The sequence below is a fragment of the Borostomias antarcticus genome (assembly GCF_949987555.1).
Source record: "Borostomias antarcticus genome assembly, chromosome: 13".
Lineage (NCBI taxonomy): Eukaryota > Metazoa > Chordata > Actinopteri > Stomiiformes > Stomiidae > Borostomias > Borostomias antarcticus.
The window spans coordinates 8,605,737-8,626,005 of record NC_140246.1 but is presented as its reverse complement, the minus strand read 5'-3'; the positions used below and the strand labels follow the sequence as shown (position 1 = coordinate 8,626,005).

At 42.7% G+C, this 20,269-nt stretch overlaps 3 protein-coding genes across 3 annotated transcripts; 2 read left to right on the top strand and 1 right to left on the bottom strand.

Moving 5' to 3' along the window:
• The first annotated feature begins 3,806 nt into the window (after positions 1-3,806).
• On the top strand, positions 3,807-8,378 carry atp6v1e1b (ATPase H+ transporting V1 subunit E1b). The gene is made up of 10 exons (XM_084447629.1): positions 3,807-3,826; positions 3,931-3,992; positions 5,018-5,083; positions 5,358-5,467; positions 5,708-5,774; positions 5,942-6,031; positions 6,850-6,918; positions 7,024-7,118; positions 7,294-7,381; positions 7,643-8,378. The coding sequence occupies exons 2-10, from the start codon at positions 3,960-3,962 to the stop codon at positions 7,703-7,705; spliced, it is 681 nt and encodes a 226-aa protein (XP_084303755.1). The 5' UTR covers positions 3,807-3,826; positions 3,931-3,959; the 3' UTR covers positions 7,706-8,378.
• A 705-nt stretch (positions 8,379-9,083) lies between these two features.
• Positions 9,084-13,870, top strand: ada2b (adenosine deaminase 2b; the record flags this gene model as incomplete). The annotated part of the gene is made up of 9 exons (XM_084447737.1): positions 9,084-9,396; positions 9,522-9,741; positions 9,840-10,050; positions 10,145-10,272; positions 12,645-12,735; positions 12,851-12,959; positions 13,090-13,247; positions 13,416-13,618; positions 13,783-13,870. 9 exons carry the CDS (start codon positions 9,084-9,086, stop codon positions 13,868-13,870), a joined length of 1,521 nt encoding a protein of 506 aa, XP_084303863.1.
• Positions 13,871-14,350: 480 nt separating this feature from the next.
• Positions 14,351-18,819, bottom strand: LOC311316966 (putative polypeptide N-acetylgalactosaminyltransferase 8; the record flags this gene model as incomplete). Its single annotated transcript, XM_084447950.1, has 11 exons — positions 14,351-14,485; positions 14,721-14,888; positions 15,194-15,289; positions 15,489-15,626; positions 16,271-16,456; positions 16,593-16,707; positions 16,912-17,109; positions 17,301-17,484; positions 17,616-17,782; positions 17,907-18,138; positions 18,627-18,819. 11 exons carry the CDS (start codon positions 18,817-18,819, stop codon positions 14,351-14,353), a joined length of 1,812 nt encoding a protein of 603 aa, XP_084304076.1.
• Between the last annotated feature and the right edge of the window lie 1,450 nt (positions 18,820-20,269).

The following is a 20,269-nucleotide window of genomic DNA, read 5'->3' as shown; positions in this document are numbered from 1 at the left end:
TAGTATGAGATTGCTATGACTACAGTCACAGAAGAGAGGGCGTTTCTGGGTCCTGTCTTGATTGACGCGCCAAAACAACAGCAGAGCATTATGGGATTTGTAGTATTAGCGGTGAATGCGCTGTATAATACTGGCGGGCCAGCTCTAGTAGTCATTTGGTATTGCCTCGCGGGCCAAATATAATTACACTGCGGGCCAAATTTGGCCCGCGGGCCAGAGTTTGACACCCCTGCTCTAGAGACTGGATGTTCCTTCACCCTACACCTCACCACATACAGTCACATCAGAAATAAGGTTGCCTGTGCAAGTGGGTGAACCAGGTGGTCATGTGATCACTGACTGTGAGTCCATCTTTTCCAGGAACTACTATTCTGTATTTTAATACGGATTGTTCTGAATGTCCCATATTTCACTATTTTCGGAACAAACACATCTGTCCTTCGCTGACTAATCCACTGGCCTGCACATTATCACACATAATCCCATCCCAGACTAAAAAATCGGAGGTCAAGGAAGAGGGTTTCTTTATAGTACATATCCAAAACAGTACCTTTTTTACAGAAATGATTCTATTATTTTCAGAACGAGTAGTGGAAATGCCACGGTGCACCTTTGTAAGTCCAAAACTGGTTACTTTTATTCCAACAGTTAGGAGTTTGTAAAGTCAGGGTCTCTGGTAGAAGACAAGTTCCGCCAAGAGCCATGATTTCACTGTGGGTACAACGCATACATGCATACTGTATGTAAAACTCTACTAACCAATTATATGAGAGGGTTACCAAAGAGTAGGGCAGTTCTAGAGGTCAACGGCTGACCTGTATCTGAAGACCCCAGGCCATTGTTTATGGCCTTGGGAAACAGCTGCTAGCACATAGACGAGTCGTAAAAATGGTTGAGCAACCCCCTTCCTGATAAACAATGGCTAACCAGAGAAGCATTACAGTGAGGAGAGAAAGGGTGTTCATGTAAAAATGTTCTCACAAACTCACATATCTACATACAGTAAGTTCTGGTTACACCGGTGTTACGGTAGACATGAAATGATAGTAATATAGATTTGAATTTCTCTATTACACCTTGTATCTCTATAAACATGATAATGCTACCACAGGGAGTCTGCTATCTACTAAACAAACAACAAAAATCTAACTAAAACCAACAAGGACTGCAAATAATGATATCTATGTTTAATATGGCATATAACTATGTGTGCGCAGTAATTGTGTCATTATTACTGTCAAGGTACCAAGGGCTTTACGGCAAGGGCACATGTGCAGAAACAGCACATTATATTTACTGGGTTAAGCATTGGTGGAGAGCTCAACTCCCCCCCAGTTGTGCAACAGTTAGGGGGTTTAATGAGCCACCTCTAGCTCACATCTGGAGCACGTGCTATTTTCCAATCCTAAATCCACTATCGAAGCACTCACAACACCAGAGAGTGACACGGCAAAATTTGAACCTACTGAGTGAGTTTAACCTATTCAACTGATTTATTCACACATCTTTAAATACAATCAGTATTAAGTCTGGGAATGTTCTTGGCCACTGTCTGCTCAACATGCTGCTTGCATATCTCAATTAAATGGACCTATAGTTTCAAACAAAGAAACCTTTTATAAAGGCCTGTCTATAATTGCCATACTAGTCAGTCTGGGGAGAAGAGACTATGAAGAAAATATTCCCATAGGCATGTGTGATGACTAAGCAGGCGTCATGTGACTAGTTTCCCATTCTCACATTACCAGAGGGCTAATACTGACTGGCAGTTGGGACAGAGAGATGTCCCAACCAGTTCAAAAGCCAATCAACCATTTCCCATAATCCTAAACGTATTAGCCTACATGCACGGGTAATAGGTTTCTTAATTATCCTATCCTACCAGGGACAAAGATCTCTGAACCTTCCTACGTGCCAAGCAAAACAATCTCTCTTGTGTTGGTGGCTCATGCTTTTTGCCATATTTGTTTATATTGAAAGGATTTTAACAGAGCAAGCTTTTCACCATAGTAATATCACAGCAGGAATGACTGTGATGTCAGAGGTGCAGAGCCAATCAGATCAAAGTGAAGGTCATACTGAATGTCAAACACAGGAAGTGGAGTGTAACCACTGTCATGACCAGTGACAAATCTGATTATTCTCCCTCTCCTCAATCCACATAGATACCCCCACTCACACACACACTATACACTCACACATACACATACACACACAAACACACACACATACTCAAGGAATGATCAACAGTTACTGTAGATGTATATTTCACAGACAAACAAACTGCAAACAACAGTTCAGATAATCCTTCCTCCGCTGATTTGAGCATACAGTACTATAAATGACAGAATGACATAGCCCTAGCAACAGACTTGACTTTGTGGACAGGTGGTAAACAAGGTTAGATTGTTGCCCTTCATAACTGTAAAGTGTTCCATAATTACAAATATTGATCATATAAATAAACAGATCAGGTTTTTACAAAGCCAAGTCACCATTCTACGGATACAGTACCAAGCATGTCTAAACTGGTTTATTACTGTAAAGTCCCATACAAAACCTTCTATGGCATGAAAGTGCTCTAACCTTTCCATTATAAACAGAAAATAGGTGTCCAACCTACCTGGCTCCTCTCTGTAATCTGTTGAAGAGGTGGAAGCTGTTAAGCATAAGACAGATGTTCAGACTGTATGTGAGACGTGCATTTAGACATGGAGTCAGGGACACAGCAACAGAGAGCCTGACATGCAAGCTGAAGTTGGCAGTCGAATCAGCCCCCCCCCCCCCCCCCCATTTCTAATCTCTCCCTCTCTCTCCCACTCTGGGCAGCTATTACATAACAGTTGGCTAGAGCGTGTGTAGTGACTCTGCTAGCTTTTCAGAACGGGAAAAGGTTTCTGTTATTGAGTAACTACCGTGAAATCGTTCCGAACAGACTGTTTGATTTATCTCTATGCACAATTATTCCAGTGTGAAAGGTGATCTGAGCTGTAGGCTATTATCAGATGTCTGTTTTGGACATGTGCAGCAGGCTTCTGCCATTCAGAGAAGAACCTTTGACACAATAAGAGGGTTCAGGGAGGGGTTTGTGTTGGTAAACAATTGCAATAGTTTTGCAATACTGCTACCAATGTCTTTGACTGAGACGTATGAATGGACTTATCAAAATATAAATCAAATAAATTATTGTAGAAATCATCTGAGCCTCCAGTACCCTCTGCTGGTAAAATTATGCCATTGCCTCGTGAGTGCTCCGAAGTCAATTTATTGTCGAACCAAATTATAATAATGATTAGAATAGCTTTAGCGGAGCCAAAGCAGTCTACAAAGACACGGTATTCAAATAGGAGCTTATAGTCATTTCTTCCTCTCAATTTATCTTAGCAATAGCCTATAGCAATATTTAAATGCTTAAAATCTTATGAAATCCTACTGTAACGTCAATATCCAATTTACATTATCGCAATATCGTTCCACTATTTAGTTCATAATTTAGATGGAGTTTTTGCATAGCCAGGCTACCATTCAATACCATGTTATAATTCATATATCTTGCATCTAGTGTACATAGTTTCATTTTATAAATTTGTTCAGTGTTGTTTTATATTCCGCTCATTGTGCTGGTCTGTGTAGGTGTCATGTCTTAAAAAATGTACAATTCATAATATAAGTGGAACTGTATACGGAATTCTTGACCTCACCTTATTGGTTGACTGGGCAGGAAGTAAACATCATGTGATGTAGAAAATCAGCTGATCCATCGTAGACATCTTTGCGAGTCACGACTACGGCGATTAATTCATCCATTCTTGCCTACATTTTTCTGGTAATTATACATTTTGATAATGCACAGTTTTTTCAGAATCCATATGTTGTTGACCTGGCGACAATTCTTGCATTGAAATCACCGTCTCCATCTTTCCCTCCCAGGTAGAAGCGGATTTTTGACAGCTGCGACCATGGCGCTCAGCGATGCCGATGTACAGAAGCAGGTAGGCTTCATTTCGTAACCTTCAGAATCGCATAGGCGCTCATCTACTATATCTGACACTGTGCATTGGGCCATGTTTTATTTTCAAAGAATGGGAATGATCCTCCTACCTCGTTTACATTCAGAATCAAGTATCTGTCACGGTTGACATTGAGAAAAGCATAGTCTACGATATGGGAATAAGCATTCGGTCCCTTTGTAATCCCAAGTATAAATTGTACAGATGCCAAATTAACCTCATTTATTGTCGTTATGGAATCATTGCGTATTTGATTGAGAGAATAAATAGGCCATATTTCCATGGTCACATGATAGCCCCGTGAGGAACTAGCACTGGACTGGTCACCAGCTAGTCATGCAGTGGATTCAAAAGTTGTTATCTATACAGTATCTTACTCCAAAGCAATAGGCATGTGCTCAGCCCACGTTTCGTAAGAAATATCTTTGAGCAATTCCAAAATGCAAATGCACACACTAGGCAGACACATTCCACGCCTCAGTGATAGAGTTCAGAAATGAGGCAACTAATTTGGGACAGGGGAAGGAGGACCTCACGCAATCTCTCCTTGGCATGAGGAGAAAAACAAAATGTAAACCAAACCTATAGCCTATTGTGCTTTTTAAAATTTGTGACCAAACAAGACCATTTTCATTAATTCAACCTTTATTTATCCAGGAGATTAAAATCTCTTTTGCAAAAGAGACCTGGCCACGGTAGCAGCATAGGCCTATACAATACAGTAGTTACAGACAATACAACCATCAACAATACATAAAATAACACAGATACAGCTATTCAGTCTGAAGTAAAACATAGCATCTTAAAACACTTACATTCCTAAAATCACCCAGAGATATGAGATTGGTTCATTTCAGTTCTTCCTGTAGTTTATTCCAGGAGAAAGCAGATTTTCTGCTCTGTACGAACCATGGGAACAAATAGGATAAGAAAATGTTTTTTGTAATGCTTTGCTTTGTGCTTAGCCTAACAGTAAGCATTCACGTTAACCTCTTTCTCCTATTTAGATCAAGCACATGATGGCCTTCATTGAGCAGGAGGCCAATGAGAAGGCAGAAGAAATCGATGCTAAGGTACTGTGTCTATGCACCTCAGTGTCTGCCAGAGAGATGAATTCATCCAAAGAGTTGTCTGTGTTCACCTGAGGGGATGGAATAGAAAAAAAGCAAGATGGTGGATTCCACCTGGCCTATCAGAGAGCAAAGTGAAGCTGCTACACCCCCAATTACCCTCAGATCTGCACAAGTATCTAGGGCTTGATTTGGGATACAGGGACCTGTCACTGAGCTCTTGCATAAAGTATGACCACGTGCCCTTCCTGTGAGTGATGCAGGTCTCCCCCTGCAGGCTGAAGAAGAGTTCAACATCGAGAAGGGTCGTCTGGTGCAGACGCAAAGGCTGAAGATCATGGAGTACTACGAGAAGAAAGAGAAGCAGATCGAGCAACAGAAGAAAATGTGAGTCACTTTCCCCGCGGCCCAGACGATCTCAGAGGCTCATCTACCTCTGAGAGTTCCTCTGTCTCTTCATTCTGTATAAGAGAAATAGCCTTTTTGTCGTCTTGCATGACACACAACTTCCTCACATTTTATACAGCATGTTCAAGTCACATGATCCAATGTAATATTGTATCCTGTTCATATGTTGTATGGATATCCATGTCTCACTGTCACGTTAACCTCTCTCTACATCCACAGTCAGATGTCTAATCTGATGAACCAGGCTCGCCTGAAGGTGTTGAAGGCTCGTGATGATATGATCTCAGTAAGTCCCTTTAAGTTCAAGTAGGTGTATTTGTCATATATACAGGCCACAGGTGTAATGTACAGTGAAATGCATGAGTTAAGTGTGGATATATTCATATATACATTAAACACACTGTCGCCCTCAATGTAAAATATTTTCACTGCCATGTCTATATGTGCTCTCAGGAAATGTTGAACGAAGCACGCCAACGGCTGGCAAATGTGGCCAAGGACGCAGCCAGGTACCCAGCGCTGATGGACGGCCTGATTCTGCAGGTAAGATCCTCTCTCTGCTGTGTGTAACACGTGCTACAGCGTCGCTCATACCAATATAGCTTCCAACCGGATTTGAATTTGGGTCTTCTGACTTACAGTACGAACACACGTGACCACCTCTCATAAACACCGTTACAAGCTACGCACTTCAGTTTAATTTATTTGTATCCGTAGGTAGATTTGGTTTGCGATACAGTCATCCATACAACGAACAATAGACAAACATAATAGAAAGATAGAGGGAAATAAAAGTAAATAGAAGTAAACCATCTTCACTAAAACCAAAAGATAATACAATATAAAAGAATCATCATCTGTGTAATGTTGCTGCTACTTATTCAACTGAGTGATGGCAGCTGGGACAAAGCTAGTCTTAAGACATTTTGTTCTGCACTTTGGGACTATAAACCTTCACCCAGAAGGAAGGAGCTGGATTTCGCTGTGCAGAGTGAGACTCGTCATTTAAAATCAAGCTAGTTATCCTCTCAATCAATCAATCAATCAAAGCTTTATTTGTATAGCGCATTTCATACCCAGAGGCAACACAATGCGCTTTACAGAGTTAGTAGTAGTTAGTTATCCTCTGTAACTGTCTTGTGTACAGAGACGCTGGGTCAAGCTGTGGCTCATCAATCAGCCACCAAAAAGCTAGCAATTTGATGGTGTGGGTGGGCGTTATTTATACTGAGGAGTGAATTTAACCAACTCAGTTACATGTGTAAGTTTTGCATGCCAGGGTTGTGTTGCTAGTTTGTGTACCATATGTGCAATTTGTTAACCCTTGCCACAGGTTGAACCATGTGTTTGTTTTATATCAGGGTTTCTATCAGCTACTGGAGCCCAAAGTGACCATTCGTTGTCGTAAACAGGACGTGCAGATCGTACAGGTCAGTCAGCCAGCTGAGTGGGTGGCATGTGAAAATTGAATCTTCATTTTGACTTTGATGCATATAGACTTGGAAACGGATTGTTTTTGTGTTGTATGTGTACAGACATCCATCCAGAAAAACATTCCCATCTACAAAGCAGCGGTGAAAAACAATATTGAGGTCCGCATTGACCAGAACAACTACCTGTCTCCAGACATGTAAGGAAAAGCCCTCAACCAGCAATAAGCATAACCAGAAATTAATAGCATAGCAGACCTAGATTTGAATTCATACAGTACATTTCGGGAAAATACTCCAGTCTGTCATTGTTGATCGGCTGTTATAAAGTATTGACTGGAGTTGAATACAGTTCAAATGCTCTGTTCTCCTCAGCTCCGGAGGCATCGAGATCTACAATGGAGATGGGAAGATTAAGGTGTCCAACACCTTGGAGAGCAGACTGGACCTCATGGCTCAGCAGGTAAGACGGGAGCGGAGGACACAGACACAGCAGCCTCGTTGTGAAAACCATCCTGATCTTGCAAACTCGCATTCTGTTTCACTACACAGATGTAAAGATTGGTGTAGCTATGTTATATGGAATGTAAGCTTACAAGATCAGAATGTAGTTTTTTTCCGAGTTTAGAGACAGACCTTTCACACTTTATTATTTTTATTGATTTAACCATCTGTTTTGAAGCTCTGTCACACAGTAATTGAGTCAATGTCTTTCTTTGTCCAGATGATGCCCGAGATCCGAGTGGCCCTCTTCGGCGCCAATCTGAACCGGAAGTTCATGGACTGAGGGTATCCATGGTCTTAAAGAGGGAGCTGTTATTTATTTATTTTTTTGTGTAAAAGATTCCATTCCTGTGTCTGTGAAAAGAATTTCAAATGCATTTCAAACTCCAAAAAAGACACGTTGTTTGTTGTTGTGTGACATCATATTTTCTGTGCATCCTGAGACCTTGTAGAAGTTATTTAATTTACAGAGAGTGAGTAGGAGCCAGGAGGTACATTTGCTCCGTGGTTAATGGACGGTTTACTCTGCTGCTCCCCTCCAGGGGTCTTGGTTTACACACCTCAGTCAGGGATGTCATGATTGGCTGAATGTTTAACATTTTAGACTCTGATTGGACCAGTGGCTAGCTTCCATCTCTTCCCCATTTTATCATGGACCATTTTAGCACCGTCTTACTCTCCCACTTGATATAATGTTTGAGAGTATTATTGTCTGAAAAATAGCTACATGCATTTCCTTCCCTCCTAGCAAAGTATTAAGGAAAAACAAAGACCTTCTATGTCCTTATGAAGTTAAATTAATTTTGAGATGTTGCATCTACTTAGCTCATGCATCAGGGAGGGGGGGTGGTGTCATTCCATAGGGTGCACAGGATGTACTGTACTGTATAAGAGCATTCCAAATGCTTATTAAGTTATTTGTATGGTTGTGCTTTTTTGTTTTGTTGTTCGTTCTGATTGAATACCTCCATCTAAAAAGGGTTATATTGTGAAAATATATATGTAATAAAGTAAAAATCAATGGTAACAGTAATATTGTCCTCTTTTTTAGTAAAAAAAAAAAAGATAAAAAAAGGTTTCTGCTATAGTTGGTTAATGCATATAATCATTTGAAGTGCACTAAAATGTTAAATGCACTGAGCATGCATGTAGTTATTTAGTAAAAGTTGCTTCATTCACAGTTCCTCCACTACTTCATCACATGCCCTTTAGGAAAAAATGGCACAATAATCCACTTTATTGGGGAGTTCTGCTGACAAGGCAATTTAGGTAAGTGATGTCACACCGTCACATTGTCTCAAACACATAGCTGAACTAATGACACTGGGGTAGTTTGGAGAGAGATTCACATTCTGAGAGGAGAACTGGAGGGTAGGAGCTCAGTAGGAGGACCTCATTTAACATTGCTTTTCACTAGTTTATTCACACGTATAGTGTGAAAGATGGACATTGGACATAATATGCATGTGTTTCTCAAGAATTTCCAGCTTAAGTGGTCCTCAATGCCATATGAGGTCACAAACTACTAGCACTAGTGCTGAAGTAACTATTCTAGTCTACATTTTCTCTTCTCTTTTTTGGTTGGTCCATTTTTTGCAGCTGAGTTTCAGGAGTTTCCAACAAGACCATCTTTCCATCTTCCTCCAACCACAGCTCAGGGCATGGTGATTTCATCCTCTAGAGGGAGCCGCAGAGCCAACTTGGCCGTTACTGTGTTGCTGTGGTGTGTGATGGCGTGTGGCGGGTTCCCCGACCCCCGTCAGAGGGACCTGATGATGCGTCAGGAGGCCTCCAGACAGACGGGGGGCAGAGTGCAGCTGACGCAGGCAGAGCAGCGGCTCGACGCTCGCCTCCGCCAGCTGAAGGAACGGGAGATGGCCGCCAAGCCATTTCCTCCTGCCATGCATTTCTTCAAGGCTCGGCCCCTCATCCAGAAAAGCCCGGTCTTCAGCTTGCTGCAGAAGATGCCCAAAGGTACCTATAACAAGGGCGCCAAGCCCTCCTAATGTGCCTGAGGTACCAAACATACGACTCTCCCAATCATCTGGAGTGCATTCCAACGTTTGACAACAGTTTAATCTCATTCTCTTGTCACACAGGGGCAGCCCTCCATATCCACAGCTCCTCCTTGGTCAGTGCTGATTGGCTGGTGAGGAATGTCACGTATAGACCGCATTGCTACATTTGTTTCACATGGGACAAGTCTGTACGTTTCCTCTTCTCCAACGGCCGGCCCTATCCCCGCTGGGACTGCCTCTACTGGCACCTCCTGGAGGCCATGAGAGCCAACATGGACGACCCTGCAGACTTTGACAACAGGTTGACACATGATTGGATATGAGTGTTTGTACATGGGACAGTAGTTACTTAGTTATGGGTCTGATATACTGTATGTGTTATGGATGTTGTTTTTTCAGCTTGATCCAGAACCTCACGTTGTTCACTGAAGAGCCAGACACAGCCTATCTGAACCAGGAGATGGTGTGGGAGAGGTTTGAGAAGGCATTCATTGCAACTGCTGGCCTGGTCACTCACGCGCCTGTATTCAAAGACTATATCTACAAGGGTCTAGAACAGCTCTACGATGATAACGTCATGTACCTGGAAGTTAGGGCTGGCCTATCAAGGGTTTGTTCCAAAAAAAAGAGAAGTAATATTGACCTATAGGTTCCCTGAAATTAATTACCAATAGACTTATGTATTTTGAACATCTTCATTACAGACATATGAGCTTGATGGAAGCACCAATGACAAAGCCTGGTCTCTAAGAGTATATGAAGAAGTCACTCAACAGTTTGTGGCTGACCACCCTGACTTCCTTGGAACTCGCGTCATAATTTCTGTTCACAGGTGCCGTTAGAAATTAATATAATCCATCTCAACAATGATAATATACTATATAATTGTTCTGGTGTGTGTGTGTGTGTGTGTATGTGTACAGTCAAGCCAGATTCTGCACACCCCTTTCACTTTCTCCACGTTTTATTACATTACAGACTTTTTCTACAATAGATTCATTTCTTGCTTCAAACATCTACACACAATAACCAATAATTACAAAGTGAAAACAGGTTTTTAGAAAATATGCAATTTTATTTTACTGACAAAAATAGGTTATTTAGGGGTTACATGTCTGTACACACCCTTAGCCTAATACTTGGTTGATGATTAATACTTGGTTGATGATTATAGCTTCAAGGCATCTTGGGAAAGAATCTACGAGCTTGGCACACTAGTTATTGGAGATTTTTGCCAATTCTTCTTGGCATCTTTGCAAGCTCCGTCAGGTTGGATGGGGAGTGTTGGTACACAGCCATTTTCAGCTCTTTCCACAGATGTTCAATTGGATTGAGGTCTGGGCTCTGGCCATGCCACTCAATCATCATCATCATCATCATCAGGTCATCCACAGACAGGCCTCCCATCTTTGTCTCCGGTTATCCCGGTCCTACATACACCTGGTGATCTCATCGGTGGTCTCCACTCCCGCATCCATCTTGATTATGTCCACAAATGTTTTGGTAGGACGTCCTCACGACTTGCGTCCGCACCATGGAGATGGCTCCCATAACACCAGCTTGCTGGCTAGAAGCTCTGTGTCTGTAGCAGTGCCCAGCCAGCCTCATTCTCCTTGCTGCTACTGTATCTTCCCATCCTTGGCCTCTCTCCGTACAGATCTTCAATACTGATGTGTGCGTTATGACTTATGTCCAGTGCTGCACGTAGCATTCTGGTGTAGCATCCATCCAGTGACCTCTGCTGTGAGTGGCTCAGGGTCCAGCACTCACAGCCACATCCAGGAGAACGGCCAATACGGTGGTGTCGAAGAGATTGGATTTCCACACATTGCCTTTAGAGCTTTCCACGTGAGCGCTTTCCTCACTTTCAGGTCCTGCTCCATTGAGTTGACCCAAGAGCCCAGGGATTTGAAGTCCTCAACCTCCTTCAGAGCAGTCCCTTCAGCTGTCAAGGGCAGATGTTCCAGGGTGTTCAAAGACATTCACAGATTTTCTCCAAAGCCACTCCTTCATTCTCTTGGCTGTATGCTTCAGGTTGTTGTCATGTTGGAAGGTAAACTTTCGCCCAGTCTGAGGTCCAGCACGCTCTGGAGCAGGTTTTCCTCAAGGATGTCGGTGTAATAAGCTCCATTCATCTTTCCCTCTGTCAGGGCTAGTTCCTGCCCCATTCCCACTCCTGAAAAACATCCCCACATCATGATGCTGCCACCGCCATGCTTCACTGTAGGGATGGTATTAGCCCGGTGATGAGCAGTGCCTGGTTTCCTCCAGATGTGACGCTTGGTATTCAGGCAACAAATTTCAATTTTGGTTTCATCAGACCAGAGAATCTTCTTGATTGTCATGGTTTGAGAGTCCTCCAAGTGCATTTTAGAAAACTCGAAGCGGGCAGTCATGTACCTAGGAGTGGCTTCCGTCTGGCCACTCTATCATAAAGGTCTGATTGGTGGAGTGCTACCTGGATGGTTGATCTTCTGAAAGGTTCTCCCATCTCCACAAGGATACGCTGGAGCTCTGTCAGAGTGACCCTCGGGTTCCTGCTCACCTCCCTGGCCAAGGCCCGTCTTCCCCGATTGCTCAGTTTGGCCGGTCGGCCACGTCCAGGAAGAGTCTTGGTGGTTCCAAACTTCTTCCATTTACGAATGATGGTGGCCACTGTACTCTTTGGGACCTGTAAAGCTGCAGAAATGTTTTTATACCCAGATCTATGCCTTGACACAATCCTGTTTCTGAGGTCTGCAGATTCCTTTGACCCCATGGCTTGGAGTTTGCCGTCAACTGTGGGACCTTATATAGGCAGGTGTTGGCAATAGACAATCATATCCAATCAATTGAGTTTACCACAGGTGGACTCCAATTAAGTTGTAGAAACATCTCAAGCAGTATCAGTGGAGACAAAATGCGCCTCAGCTGACCTTTGGGTGTCATATCAAAGGGTGTGGCACACTTATGTATGATATTTTACATTTTGATTTTTAATAAATTAGCACAAATGTCTAAAAACCCGTTTTCACTTTGAACTCAATCTTTTGTAGAATAAGTCTGTAACATAATAAAACGTGGAAAAGGTGAAAGTGGTATGCAGACTTTCCAGCTTGACTGTATACGTGTGTGTGTGTGTGTGTGTGTGTGTGTGTGTGTGTGTGTGCGTGTGTATGTGTGTGCATGCGTGCATGTATTTACTGTCCTCCCCTGCCTCCCCAGGATTCTAAATGTGTATGATGTCAAAGCAGCAGTAAAAGAGGCCATTCAGATGCAAAAGGAATTCCCAGAGGTTGTTGCAGGATTCGACTTGGTAAGAATTCTTCAAGATAAGATGAGACGAGATGAGGTCATACTTTATTAATCCTTGTCGGGTGTCAAGTTTACCATGAATGCTGTATTTAACCACACCTATTATCTCCCTTTAGGTAGGCAGGGAGGACGATGGTAAGCCTCTATGGTATTTCAGGGAGGCACTGTCACTCCCTGAAGAGCTTGGAGTCACTTTGCCTTACTTTTTTCATGCAGGGGAGACAAGTGAGTAAGCAAATAATCATGTGACTGTTTTGATATATCACTGAAAACGAAATATACTGAGCACATAAGACACGCAATGTTTGCTCATACTGTTTGCATCCAGTAAACATGTGCACTCATTCTTCCTTAGATATGGAGGGCACTGGTGTTTATGAGAACATCCTCGATGCCCTGCTGTTCAACACCACACGCATCGGGCATGGCTACGCCTTGGCACACCATCCGCTGGCAAAGGAGCTTTCCAGGGCAAGAGACGTGGCGGTGGAGGTGTGCCCCGTCTCAAACCAGGTGAGTCAACAGCTGCGGCCCTTCAGAGACCGTAAAAGACGAGATAAGACATGGAAGACTCAAATAGAATTGAATATTACAGAATACAACAGAATATAATACTTTACATTACATTACTTTACATCTGTCCGTGTTTGTTTCCGTGTCTGCCTGCCCCTCTCCTCCCAGGTGCTGAAGCTGGTGTCGGACCTGAGGAACCACCCTGCAGCGGTGCTGATGTCAGAGGGCCATCCTCTGGTGATCAGCTCTGACGACCCCTCTCTGTTCGGGACCACAGGCCTCTCCTACGACTTCTACCAGGCGTTTGTGGCCATCGGTGGGTTGAGGGCTGACCTGGGCACCCTCAAGCAGCTGGCCATCAACTCCCTCAGGTCAGCTGCTCCTCGGTGTACTGTACCTCCGCTGTACAGTATGCTACACATCGGTCTCTGGTGTTTAGATTTCACACACTAGCTAGTTATGCCAAAATGTCAAAGTTAATGTTTGGGGATATTGTCTGAGGTATTTAGAGTGTTTCCATCCCTCTCTCCCTCAGGTACAGCTCCCTAACCCCTCTGCTGAAGGAAAAAGGCTTGGCCATGTGGCAAAGGAAATGGGACAAATTCATTTCTTTGAACTCATAGAAAGAGCAACGCTGACCAGGTGATACAGACACACATAGCCATATCATTCATCAGAAAGATACAAATCATATCAATAAGCAGGAGATGTGGATTAAGGTGTTTGTACATGTATTTACAACAAAGATCCAGGACCAATAAAAAGAGACATTTTATGTGTGTGTTCTGAAAACTGCCACAGGCATGTTGTTCTAATCTGTTATAAATTGTATCTGGTGCTGCCTGGCAAAGTAATATTTTAAAACACATTTTAATATTACGTTATGAATAAATTACAAAAATGTATACAGTCTCATCTACTCAAGTCGTGGAAGTACATTGTTGAATTAATTTGATTGCTGGTCTGATTTAGTTTTCCAGTGAAGATATTTCCAAACATCTTTTAAAGATACAGTACTACTCAGTTGTTTGTCTGTCACATTGTTTTTTTTTTTCATTGAACATCCCACATCACTCATGATGTCCTATCTGGCCTATCTGGTTTCAGAACTCTTTGATTATATGTTGTATTTTCCAGCTCTGCCCAGTGCACTCCTGAATGATGAGCTGGTAGTAGGTGTCCTCCCCTTGGGTGATCTCCAGACATCTCTTTGTACCTCGGTTCCTGATGTGCTCTCCCTGTGGGAAAACAGCAAGCCCTTGTTAAGTCACTGGATGCATTTAACTGTAACATCTCCTTTTCACATTGTCTCTTCAGCAGTACAATACAACATAATAACTGAGGACCTTTGATGACACCTACAGTATCATTGGCTCCTATATATGAATTACTCCAGATAGATTAATTACTCCAGTGTCAGTCACACCTACAGTACAATACTGTACTCAGTAGTTTAAGTGGGAGCGCTGTCACCTGTTTGAAGTCCCACAGCCTGTGGAAGCCCTTCTGCTTGGCCAGCTTGCATTCGTGCAGACCTGGCAGGCTGCCGGTGCCAGGGTCAACCAGGCAGCGGTTGCTGTTGTACTTGTGGGATTTAATCCCTCCTATGTAGATCTCTCCATTGGTCCTGTAATAACAGGACTGTGGATAGAGAGAGACAAGGCGAGAGTACAGTATGCTTTGTGCATATTGTGCTGATTTCCATGTACACTCAAAAAAAAGGTACGATAGAGAAACATATTTAACAATAGAAGAACTGAAAAAGCTTCCATGTAGAACCCTAAGGTTCCATATAACTGTAGAACCCTTTTCAGATCAGAAAGAGACATGTAGTTCCAACTTCAAACAGCACCTTACCGATCAGAATAGGGTCCTATCTGGAACCCTCTAGAGGGTTCCTCTGCTGTTACTAATGGATATGGCTCTGGTTCTATCGTTGGACCAACCTGTGGGGAATAGAAATGACATCCATACAGGATAGGTATGTTCCCTGGAACTGGACCTTGGTCGATGCAGAGATCTGTCTTCAGGTCATTGATCAGCTGTTGACACACATGAAGATTACCAGGATGTGATGATAACCATCATCTTTATAGCATATATGCTGTGGTCTCTTACGAAGAAGAATGTCCAAATACAGCCACCAAATACAAAAAAAAAAAAAAAGTAATTTTAAAAAGGCATGAGTGGAGATTGTAAATCCTCCCAGAAGTTCTAAGCTGACACTGTTGTATGACTCACAGCTCCGTAAGATACCAGATCATCCAGGGGGTCTAACATAGGGTACACGTTATCCAGGTACCACTGGAAAGGCTTGCACTTCAGCCTGTCCCTCAGCTTCTTCCTCTCAGAAACGTCTCCTATGTCAATCCCATGGTCCTGTGGCAGCAGACAGGGAAGGGGATTTAAACTACAGGAAACACTAGATAGAGGAGCACAAACAGAAGTCTCACCCCCGGTTCCTTACAGCTGTCACTGTACATGTATTAGCAAATAAACCAGGGTTGGTGAAGTGAGTATTATATATATATTTCCTTATATACCGTATACTTTATTATTAGTAGTAGTAGTATTAGTAGTATTAGTAGTAGTAGTAGTAGTAGTAGTAGTAGTAGTATTACTGTATGTATACTACACTTGCTTTTCTGCTTCTTTCATATTCAATACTTTTTTCTGTCACTCTGCTGCTGTAACACCTGAATTAATAAGGGATTAATAATAAGTTATCTTAGAGTATGTTATTTGGCAATGATAGCCTACTGTTGATATTGCATGAAAAATTAACAAACATGTTGGCATTTCTTCTGTAAACAGTGCAGTCTGCCTAGGAAAGCATGCAAAATCATTACCGATCACACCACAACACCCTGTAAGTAAATACTTTTCCACTTCCTTTATTTGCTTCAACAAGCCTGCAAATGTAACCAGGTTAATTTGTATGAAGAAAGTGTACTTATCAGGAATTGTGGTGGGTAGCTGTGTAATGTTTGCTTATGTTTTCAGTTGCTCCATATAAACTGTACCTTCATGGGGAGGTTCCAGGCTAGGTTGACGTTTGTTTTGTATTCATCCATCCAAACCTCAGCCACCCTCAGGGCATTCCTCTTCATGGTGATAGACAGATCAGGCAGGTAGGGCTTATGGGCTCTCTCAATATGGGCAATCTTGGAGCAAGGTATGACCTCCACACTGCCACCACACAGCCACGCCTTACAAACCAAACAGCAAGGGACCAAAAGGTGTTTAATTAAGTGTCCTCTAGATGTTGGGAAGATAAGTTGTTCATAGAATCATGCTGGCTTCTATCAAACTGAACAACTTGAATAATCACTTTGTGAGACTTACACGGATTCCCAGTTCAACGTTTTCACCTCCATAGATTTTCATGCCACCATCCAGGGTTCCAATTTCCTCAAAGAACAGGCGGTCAACCACAAGAATGCCCATGATGGACGGGCTCCTGACAAACACAACGAGTACATTTTATTGAATGTAAAATGCATTTCAGATGCAAACTAAGCTATGTAATATCTTCGTAATGTACGCCTGGAATTTTTTCCAATTATCAATTTAAACTTCAATGTGTATCTCTACAGTAGTTTGTAAAATTGAGGAACTGTATGAATTGTAGGCCTATTGAATGATGGCATCAGCAATAACTCACTTCGCAGGTAGAGACTCGTCTTTGAGAGCGTACCACTCTGGTCTGAAGGACTCGTACATACACCACAATGCCCAGTCGAAGGCATCAGCTGCGGGCCCATAGCGAGTCACGGTTAAGTCATCGAAATTGACTCTGTCAAACACCGGCGTCAGCACAATTGTTCTGTCCTCCTTGATACGGGCCAACAGAGGCTCTGCCCTGGCAGTATAAACGCATAGGGAAAAATGTCAGACTTGTGACCAGACCTGGATCCAAACGCTATTTTAAATAATGCATACATAATATGTACATTTACTTAAATGTGTTGGATTGTTCTTGTCTCGCACAAGAGCAAGTTCCTCACCACATATGGTCATTTGGTAAGGGAAAAGCCCAGGTACTGTTCTTACCATTCCACATGGACTTCTATATGGGCATCCAAGATGGCCACCACGTCCCCAGCGGCAGCACGATACCCTGACAGTCTGGCCTGTGTGAGACCCAGCTGCTCCGAGTGTCTCACTCTCTTCACCAGGCCGGCACGCTCCTCATGGATGGAGCTGATGTATGCATCCAGCTTCTCCTTGAGATCCTCTGGGGAGTTTGAAAGAAAATATCCGAATCAAGTACAAGTACACGAAGACACAGAATCACAGTTAGTCAAGAACTAAAACCAGCACACGTAGTGACAGTTAAAGTCACATGTAGTAGACCAAAAGGCCAACCGTTGGTGCTGTGGTCATCCACCAGTATGATGTCTTTCAGCAGGTGTGGCGGTGTCTTGTCGATGATGCTGCGAACAGCCCTCTTGATGATGGACAAGGCCTCGTCCAGGTAGATCAACACCACGCTGATGGTGGGGAGATCCTGGGGGTACTTCTTCTCTGCACACCTGATAGGCCAAACAAAACAATTGCATTGTTGGTTATGTCAGGTTCCTATACAATTTGTCAACTAGATCATTAGATACTTGTTGGCTTATCTACTTTGGAGGAGCGTTGTTGTCTTTTTCTCACCTCGGATTTCGAGTATCAGGGATTTCTCTGTTCAGGGGCAGCCGGTCACTCAGGAAGGCGTTGTAGCCGTATCTCTGAAACAGCTCCTCCGCTTCCTTCTGCTCCTCCTCCGACAGACCCTCTCCCCAGCTCTTGAAGAGATATGAATTGGGGTACAACTTCTTCACGACCTTGGGCTCCTTCCTCACCTCAGAAGCCTGCCCCTCTTTATCAATCTTTTTGACGGAATTCACTGCAGACACACAATACAGCTTTGCAACAGTACCCATTATCAGCAGACAGACTGAGTAAATGGAGAGGCAGGTGGATGGTGGACCCACAGGATCCCCTCCCTGAAATGCAAATACTGTAGAGCATGCCCCACCTCACATACATACTCTAGCATGTTTGTTTTGTTAATCAAACAGAGGATTAATAGTTATATTCAGAATGATTTATAAAATAAGGCACCTCATACAAATGTCTGTTGTATGCTGTCAGCATGTGTGTATATTATCAATGGTTTATCAGTGGTATCATTATTAAAATATATGTTAAGTTTTTTTGTCACGTAACTGTAAATACTAGATGCAAATGTAAAACCAAATCATATGCTACATTACTTCTACCCTGCAACCCTCTCTGCGAAAGTGCAAGTCTCTGAGTCAGTTACAGGCAAGAGTTCATAGCCGAGGTACAGTATTCCAGTATTTACCTGTAGAACCGGAGAACCAGACTCACCCAACTTATTGATGTGGACCTCCATCTTCTCTAGCATGTTTAGGATGTCCTGTCCCCTGACGGAGATATTCTCGTGGACCCTCTCTGGACATTCTCCACGGGAATGGACCTCCCGCCTAATGGAAGAGATGTAGAGTATGACAAAAGCTGCGGCCAGGATAGAGGCTAGCCCTCGAAGCCAGCCTATCCTCATTGTCCCTGTGCGTGTGAGCTCTCGAACAGGGTAAAGAGACGTCCCTCTGCTCCCAATGGGATCTGGGCTCGCCTGGAGGGAAGGGGGGAGGGAATGAGGGAGAAGAGTGGGTGTGTGTGGCATACCTGCCAATCAGCTGTGTATGTTACCTCTCTCTTCCTCTCACACTCTCTCCTCCCCCTCAAGAGCCCTCCCTGCCATCCACACATCCTTCCTAAAGTGTGAGCTGAAAGAATAATCTGAGGCTTATGTCTACACGTTTTCCCTCCGATTCACTCATCACCAATCTTCATGGGATGATGAAACTGGACAAAAAACTTTTATTGACATTGATACCATTGAGCATGGACCCTCTTGGACTAATTGATTCACTTTTGAATTTTGTTCTGTTTACTGGTTTTGTATAGCCTAGTTATAATTATATTAAAGCATTCAGATAGTATTCCTATTTTTCCAAGGTGCAAAAGAGAACTTGTTATTCTCAGTCTACATTGTTAAATAAAGGTGCAATGTTATGTTTGTTCTTCGATAATCCAGGGCGTAGATTATTAGCTAGATACTTTAGATAGGCATACTCTCCACCAAGCACCACATCCTGGTGGCGCATTGCCTAATGGGTACTGAAGTCCTTATGTTATTAACACATAACAACACATACAGTAAACATGTTGTCCTCCACCAATGATTGTCACCTTGGTCATGCTTTTGCTTGTCTTGGTTTATTTTGTAAGGCCTTGTGTGTGTCCCACCCACACCTCCTCCTGTGTGTGCATTTAGAGCAGAGCCATCAGTGCCAAACTTAACTCTATTCCATTTGTGGCAATAAATGGTTAATCAGCCTCTGACGTGTGTTCCTGAATGAATACGACCATAACTAGCAAGTGAACAGTGAACCTGTTGTCCCCCACCCATGATACATGTCATCAGCATGTACAGCTGTTGAATGTGTAAGTGGAGTGGACTTTTCTAGTTTAGATTTATCTACAGTAAAGAGTCAGTATATATATAGGCCCATCATATTTTGGGTTTGATCTAAAAAGTAAGCATTTATTCGAAAGAAAGTAGTGAATTAACATATCAGTGATAATTAATATAAAAAGAACTTCCAAGCGATTATAACTATGTAGGACAAAAATACAGAAAGAAAACAATGTTTAAAAAAAAAAAAGAAAAAAAAAAGCCAGTGTTGCTATTAACAGATGCTACTGGCCCTAGTGGTATGCATTAGCATTGCTATTAACTGACACATTATAGATTATTCTAACATGTGTATGCATACAGCATCATATTTATTTAACTCTAGTTAATTAAAGTTAAAGTTCATTTCGTGAATGGATTCGTCTATTGGTGCGTAATGCTTTAAGATCTACCGGGTTTGGAAGAATGGGGCACGCCATTTCAGGGATGAGTGAGTCAGTGAAAGGAGGCATTCTATTAGCTGATGTATGGC